Source organism: Hemibagrus wyckioides, linkage group LG05 (assembly GCF_019097595.1).
Source record: "Hemibagrus wyckioides isolate EC202008001 linkage group LG05, SWU_Hwy_1.0, whole genome shotgun sequence".
Lineage (NCBI taxonomy): Eukaryota > Metazoa > Chordata > Actinopteri > Siluriformes > Bagridae > Hemibagrus > Hemibagrus wyckioides.
Genome location: NC_080714.1, coordinates 26,038,469 through 26,046,758, shown reverse-complemented (window position 1 = coordinate 26,046,758; position 8,290 = coordinate 26,038,469). Strand labels below are relative to the sequence as shown.

The following is an 8,290-nucleotide window of genomic DNA, read 5'->3' as shown; positions in this document are numbered from 1 at the left end:
AGTTTATAATGTGAGTTATAATGTGGGATTATAATGTGAGTTATAATGTGAGATTATAATGTGAGATTATAATGTGAGTTATAATGTGGGATTATAATGTGAGTTATAATGTGAGTTATAATGTGAGTTATAATGTGAGTTATAATGTGGGATTATAATGTGAGTTATAATGTGAGTTTATAATGTGAGATTATAATGTGAGATTATAATGTGAGTTATAATGTGAGTTATAATGTGAGTTATAATGTGAGTTATAATGTGGGATTATAATGTGAGTTATAATGTGAGTTTATAATGTGAGATTATAATGTGAGATTATAATGTGAGTTATAATGTGGGATTATAATGTGAGTTATAATGTGAGTTATAATGTGAGTTATAATGTGAGTTATAATGTGGGATTATAATGTGAGTTATAATGTGAGTTATAATGTGAGTTATAATGTGGGATTATAATGTGAGTTTATAATGTGAGTTATAATGTGAGTTTATAATGTGAGTTATAATGTGAGTTTATAATGTGAGTTATAATGTGGGATTATAATGTGAGTTATAATGTGAGTTATAATGTGGGATTATAATGTGAGTTTATAATGTGAGTTTATAATGTGAGTTATAATGTGAGTTTATAATGTGAGTTATAATGTGAGTTTATAATGTGAGTTATAATGTGGGATTATAATGTGAGTTATAATGTGAGTTATAATGTGGGATTATAATGTGAGTTATAATGTGAGTTTATAATGTGAGTTATAATGTGGGATTATAATGTGAGTTATAATGTGAGTTATAATGTGGGATTATAATGTGAGTTTATAATGTGAGTTTATAATGTGAGTTATAATGTGAGATTATAATGTGAGTTATAATGTGAGTTTATAATGTGAGTTATAATGTGGGATTATAATGTGAGTTATAATGTGAGTTATAATGTGGGATTATAATGTGAGTTATAATGTGAGTTATAATGTGAGTTTATAATGTGAGTTATAATGTGGGATTATAATGTGAGTTATAATGTGAGATTATAATGTGAGTTTATAATGTGAGTTATAATGTGGGATTATAATGTGAGTTATAATGTGAGTTATAATGTGAGTTATAATGTGGGATTATAATGTGAGTTATAATGTGAGTTATAATGTGGGATTATAATGTGAGTTATAATGTGAGTTATAATGTGAGTTATAATGTGGGATTATAATGTGAGTTATAATGTGAGTTATAATGTGGGATTATAATGTGAGTTATAATGTGAGTTATAATGTGGGATTATAATGTGAGTTATAATGTGAGTTTATAATGTGAGTTATAATGTGGGATTATAATGTGAGTTATAATGTGAGATTATAATGTGAGTTTATAATGTGAGATTATAATGTGAGTTATAATGTGGGATTATAATGTGAGTTATAATGTGACTTATAATGTGAGTTTATAATGTGAGATTATAATGTGAGTTTATAATGTGAGTTATAATGTGAGTTTATAATGTGAGTTATAATGTGGGATTATAATGTGAGTTTATAATGTGAGATTATAATGTGAGTTATAATGTGGGATTATAATGTGAGTTATAATGTGAGATTATAATGTGAGTTATAATGTGGGATTATAATGTGAGTTTATAATGTGAGATTATAATGTGAGTTATAATGTGAGATTATAATGTGAGTTATAATGTGAGATTATAATGTGAGTTATAATGTGAGATTATAATGTGAGTTATAATGTGGGATTATAATGTGAGTTATAATGTGAGATTATAATGTGAGTTATAATGTGGGATTATAATGTGAGATTATAATGTGAGTTTATAATGTGAGTTATAATGTGGGATTATAATGTGAGTGTATTTTGTGGCTGTAGAACAGTGAGTGAGGTGGTTATTATAATGGATTTATTTAATAATGTAATAAAAGAGTAATAGTAACGCTGCACTGTCAGGATTTTATTAACCCTCTGTTACAGAAGATCGTTTCTTTTCTGGTGTGTAAACAGTTCAGTGCACACGGTTCTCATGATTCAGACTTTAACCTTCAAGTTAACCTCCAAAGTTTTTGAGTGAAAAGTTGTTATGTTCCTCTCAGTTTTCCTCTTCTTCTTTCTTTGTCTGTTCCACTTGTACCTTCTTTACTGCTCTGAATTCTCCACATGCCCTCATTGAGAAAATCCTAGCTGTGGAGATGTTTCGAGTACGAGAGTGTCCCTCGAGTTTAATGAATTTCCTCTCTGAAAGCCGACACTCATGAAAGAGACACACACACACACACACACTCACTCTGTCTTGGTGCAGCATTAGCATTCATGAAAGCCTTTTTATCCTCGATGGATCAGAAGTGTGGTTTAATGTGTTTCAGCTCACCATTCAGCAGGAAACCAGTACAGCGTTTTACTGCACACTTTCACCCTGTACACACTGCAGCTGGAGAACAGCACACATAACACCACACCTGTGTGTGTGTGTGTGTGTGTGTTATATTTAACTGTTCAATGAACTATATTTAAGAGAAAGAAAGAAAGAAAGAAAGAAAGAAAGAAAGAAAGAAAGAAAGAAAGAAAGAAAGAAAGAAAGAAAGAAAGAAAATGTTTAAAAATAATGAATGAAAGAAAGAAAGAAAGAAAGAAAGAAAGAACAGTACTTCTAAGTACATTTAATATTAATTTTAATATTAACATCTCTCTCTCTCTTTCTCTCTCTCTCTCTCTCTCTCTCTCTTTCTCTCTCTGTCTATCAGCCTCTCTCTGCCATGCATGGGGGCGGAGTTGCGCGCCTCCGTCGTGACCTGCGTGATGCGCTGCCTTACGAGGCTCAGATGATGTCTTACCCACCTGCTGGCTTCAATGGGCGGGGCAACGATCTGTACTACCAGCCAGAGGCTCTGCGAGCACAGGGGCTGGGCCACGCCCTCCATCGCCTGGAGAACGATCAGAGGCAGGAGCAGGAGGCAGCCTACCTGGCAGGTTTACTGCGCCTCCTGAGCGAGGCAGAGAATAACGCCCAAGCAAGACCAGAGGAAGATGAAGAGCAGGTGGAAGGTGATTTCCAGGAATCGTACCCTCCAGACTATGACGAGACAGAGCAGACAGTGAACATGGCCAAACCCCAAGCACTGCTGGACCCCCAGCTCACCGAGGCTCTACTCAACCGCTACAGACAGGAGAGGATGCTTCAGGCAGACCAGGACCAAGACCAGGAGATGCTCCGGTGAGAAAACAACGTTTATCATCTTTTAATCTAATAATATGGTCTCGTTTCTATGGCAACAGCCAGTTCTTAGGCACAAAATCAAACTATAATCATAAAGGGATTTATAATAAATAAAGAACATAAGAATAACAGGAATGCAAGCAAGCAGGAAAGAAAGAAAGAAAGAAAGAAAGAAAGAAAGAAAGAAAGAAAGAAAGAAAGAAAGAAAGAAAGAAAGAAAGAAAGAAAGAAAGAAAGAAAGAAAGAAAGAAAGAAAGAAAGAAAGAAAGAAAGAAAATCCACATAATGTAAACTTAATAATAAATTGATTAAAAAGAAAGAAAGAAATTACAAATAATAAGAAAGAAAGAAAGAAAGAAAGAAAGAAAGAAAGAAAGAAAGAAAGAAAGAAAGAAAGAAAGAAAGAAAGAAAGAAAGAAAGAAAGAAAGCAAGAAAGTCTATAATTTATATTAATATTTTCATAACAATTTAGAAGATTTAAATAAAATCAGAGTCAGGTTGGTAAACATAACTCAGATTGCATCACAGCACCCTGGTGTTGATTATTTTTCATCATGCTCCCGAGTCTCTTCTCTCATTATGAATCTCACGACAGCCTGGTGGGTGAGTGACTGGGCAGTAAAATGGAGTCCTGGTGAAAGAAATATCCCATTTTCAGTCATAAAAATTGTCAATAAATCATAAATTAATCAGTTCAGTGTGGTATTACAGCTTTGAGGCACATCTATATATGTATATATCTCTGCAGAAGCTACAAGGCAGTCAGTGAACAGCCTGGAAAAAACAAATCCTGTGGTTTTGCACTTCTAAACAAAACGTTCTGACTGGCTGCAACTAACAAAGATGGCGGACAAATGCTTATCTATATATCAGACGACTGTAAACAATACACAGCCAAATGATACGCTTTGTTTACTACAGATCTGTGTACAGATTTAAAAGCAGAAAGAAAAGCTATGCTCTAACAAATAGCTGTTTGCTTGTACTGTCTGAAGTTGGACCGAAAACAAAATGGCTTCTCACTCCTTCACAGACCTGAAGCTGTAAACATGATGGCGATTTCATCCGGCTGCCAGGATAGTACTGTAGTTGCTTTAGCCCAGTGATTACCTCAGCCTCCATCAATAAATCTATAATTCAACTCAATTCAAGTTTATTTATGTAGCGCTCTCAACAAAAGCAGCTTTGCAAAACAAAAAGATTGCTCTCTCTCAGAGGCAAAGTGAGGAAGAAACCATAACAAAAATGGGAAACCATCTGACCCCAGATAGTGAGATCATCAGTCAATATTCATCTGTAACTGTATGTTGTGGCAACAAACAGTAATTAATGTGTTAAAGAGATGTTAATTATTGTGTATAAGAGACCTGGGATGAGCACAAGGTAGTGTTTGTGATTACAGCAGCAGTTCTCAGGTAGTTTTAAGTCTACAGGTGAAGCAAGAGTGAGGCATCGTGTGGGGATCATCCACAGATTTGATACAGAATTGTAACGGTAAACTTACTAATCCTAAAAAAAACTAGCTGGTTACTGAGCATATCACACACTTTTACCAGACATTTGCACTCAATTCCTGATGCTTTCCATCCAGGATGCTGTTGGAGAAGGTCCTCTCGAGCCTGGTCTCCCAGAATCAGCTGAACCCATCCAACCGCCGAGGCAAATGGGAAGTGGCAGCAGCAGCCAGCATCGGACGTGACAGAGCGACGCCTCTGAGACGAGCTAGGCGCTCTCTAGACGCCGCCCCTGCCGCCTCCCCCGATGCCGAAGCCTCTCTCCTGCGGGTCAAGCGAGTGGGCGATGAAGACCATGATGATTTTGCTGGTCAGAACACCCGGTCTCCTCATGCTGGCCTGCAGAGGATGAAGCGCATCGACACTGATCTGCCTCCACCCTCAAAGCACAGCCGCAAGCGCCGCTCGGTGACCTACGACCCCGAGCTCATCGCTCAGCACATCATCCAGTACCTGAGAAAGTGAGAGAGAGAGAGAGAGAGAGAGAGAGAGAGAGGGAGGAAGACAGAAAGATTGCAACAGTTCACAAGCTGACAGATATATGCGAGAACTCACTGTAAACTGCTTCTGTCTGGCAAACCAATGTATCTGCTTCAGCGCTATAATAAAATCGTAAACATGTTCAATTATCTGTTCCACATGCTAATGCAAATGAGCAAATCTCATTTTTATTCACGGGTTTGCAGTAGATGCAGATGGTAACCTGTCAGTCCTGGAAGTTCAGATGTTATTGTATTGACGCGTCACTTGAGTTCTACTTGAGACTGAGACCAAATGATGCTCTTCTTAAGTTCTTTTAATCAGTGAATGGTAAAAATCCTTTAGCTTAAAACCTTTCTACAGTTAAGAAAATGCAAAATATTTATCCACCAAAGATGTAGCCATCACCAAGTAGCCATCATAAACACAGTGGTCATCTTATACTTTGACCTGTTTTATCAACATCACCAGCGCCTGTACTGGGAATGAATTATTGTGACACTTCTAGCCTAAGTGGACCTATTTTCAAGAAACCCTTTCAATATATGACATCATCAAAATAGATCATTCATGGTTACTCTAAAATGCTATACAGCCCAAAGCCTTTCCAAATTGCAAATGAGTAATGAATCATTAATGGCCCACTTTATTTGCCCACATAATCCTTGAGGAATGACAACAACGAATTTAGCCCAATTTAGTTGCCAGAACACAGCCGTAACAGCCTTTGATGAGTGACCATGCTTAAAGCTGGGTCCAAAATGTAATTTATTTCTCCCATTGGTTCTTTTCCTAATGCTGTTTTGGTTACTTATTATTGAACAATAGATTTTCCAGTAAAAGAACTTGCCTTTATGTTCTTAAACCCTGATCATATTTGGCCTGGATTATAGCAAAGCCCCCAAATTAGCTCTAGGGTCCATTCTGATTAACCCCCTAACATGCAGGCTCCCATCTGGTCCTGATCCTGGTATACACAGCCATTATCCAGCAAATATCATTGTTATGCTTCCTCTCAACTCACCTGATTCATCTAATCAGCTCAGAAGTTAAGATGTTGGACTACTGTTCAGAATTTTGTGAGTTCAAGTCCCAGGACTGCCAATGTTAAGATCCTGAGCAAGTACTCCAACCCTCAATTGCTCAGCTGTATCAGTCCCTATGGATAAGGACGTCTGTCAAATGCCTTACATGTAAATGTAAATCTTCCCAGTCATTCCTGAGAGGGACAGTGAGAAGGTTCGTCAGGACCAGGATTGTGAACTTGTGTCCTAAGTAGATACTATTTGGTGGTTTGATTTCTTGGTTTTCTTCACAGCAATATTTCAATCAATTTATGAAACACCAAAATGTAGAACTTTTGTGTCCCATAGCGTTCTATCCACCTTTTATGAGGCAGCAGTGGATTAGGGGTAAAGGTTGTGTGTTTAAATCCGAGAATCTGATACTGTTGGACCCTTGGACCAGGCACTTAACCCTTCATTTGCTGAGTTGCGGCTCACTTTAAGGTCGATTTTGACTAAAAGAAAAGCATCTACATATCTAAAAGGTATCAAATGGCATTGCTGCAATGTTCTTGGGTCTTGAGACACTTGATTGTGAAACTTTGATTTAACTTGAAAGCAGGATGTCTCACAGGTCTATCAGAAAACTGAGGAGGATCATTCCAGTTGCAAAACATTTAGTCAGGGTTCAGGGTCAGACACAGAACTTCAGGGGTTGAGAGGGTTACTCTGCTCAAGGGCCCAACAGTGGCAGTTTAATGGTATCAGGGATTGAACTCACAACCTTATTGATCAGCATCCCAGAGCATGAAGCAGTGAGCCACTACTTCCTCAGAATAACATGCATTACGAAGGGCAGGATCCAATCACCATTTGAATTAGAAATTGTATGGAATATATTAAACTGTTCAGCACTGGGGTTCTGAAAACACTGATTTGCTGTTTCCTTTACCAAGACCTGTAATGAGAACTTGATCCAATTTGCCCAGTCTGCACCAAAGATAACATCATCCAGTGGCTTATCAGCTTTAGATAGTAAGAGCCGGATTGAAAGAAAAAAACGAGTGAAGATTTTTTTGTGTTGATTTTTTAACGTATAGGACCGTTAACTGGTGTTATCTCTATATCACTGAGAGGAAGCAAACACTAAGACAGACACTGTTTTCACTGCAAACTCTTTATTGATGAAACTGTGAGATATTTCAATGTAGTAGAGGAAGATCGTGATTTAGTAATGACCATAGCAATGAATGTTCACAGTTTCGGTAGCTTTATAGAGTCCAGACACAAGCTTAGGCATGTGGGTCACTGAGAATGTTGGTCCATTACATTATTATTATTTAAATATATTAGATTTCACCCAACTCAATTTATCAGTCAGTGTGCCAGACCTTTTTCTGCTAAGACATCAGACACTGGCAGTGAGTTAACTCTTTGGGTCCGGCTGGAGAGATAACTATAATTAGGCGTTAACTAAGCACTGTGTCGTGTTCTGCTCTCTCTCGTGTTTGGACAGCGTTTGACCTGAGTGTATTACTGAAACCTACTCTGACCGTCCTCGCTGTGGAAGAGTCAATCGATGTTGTTCTGCTTCCCTCCGCTTCGCCAAGTGGCTTTAGTACATTAATGTGCCAACAAAGCTACGACGCTGGCTGTGTTTTCACACGTCACCTCTCCTTTGGAGTCCCCTCTCCGATTCCTCTGATATGAGAATATGTGCAAGAAACTGTGTTTTAAAACCATAACGATAGTTATGCTTTTTCTTTTCCCTGTCTGTGTGGTTATGAAATCTTAATCTTATCAATCTTATGCATCGGTGAGTTTGCAGGTGGGATTGTAAACTAATGAGGAATGAGAAAAATGAGGAAAAATATCGAGTTATAATAAAAATAAATTTGGATGTTAATGTCAATCTCGCTTGAGTTCTTGTGTGTACTCGTGCATTGTGTTGCTAATGCAATGTGTAATAAACGTGGATTGCAATGTTTCATGAAAATGCCTGAAAAAACACTGAGAATGATGTGATTCCTCTTTTAATTGCCAAAGATGAATATTCAGTAATCACCTTGTGTGTGTGTAA

General features: G+C 37.4%; 1 protein-coding gene across 1 annotated transcript in view; it reads left to right on the top strand.

Moving 5' to 3' along the window:
* Window positions 1-8,116, top strand: part of pcsk1nl (proprotein convertase subtilisin/kexin type 1 inhibitor, like) — an 18,460-nt gene extending 10,344 nt beyond the window's left edge. Inside the window, exons 2-3 of the mRNA XM_058389645.1 lie at window positions 2,739-3,208; window positions 4,804-8,116. Coding sequence (XP_058245628.1) covers window positions 2,739-3,208; window positions 4,804-5,191 — 858 coding nt within the window. The 3' untranslated portion in view covers window positions 5,192-8,116. The remainder of the gene's footprint in view (window positions 1-2,738; window positions 3,209-4,803) is intronic.
* The last annotated feature ends 174 nt before the right edge of the window (window positions 8,117-8,290 follow it).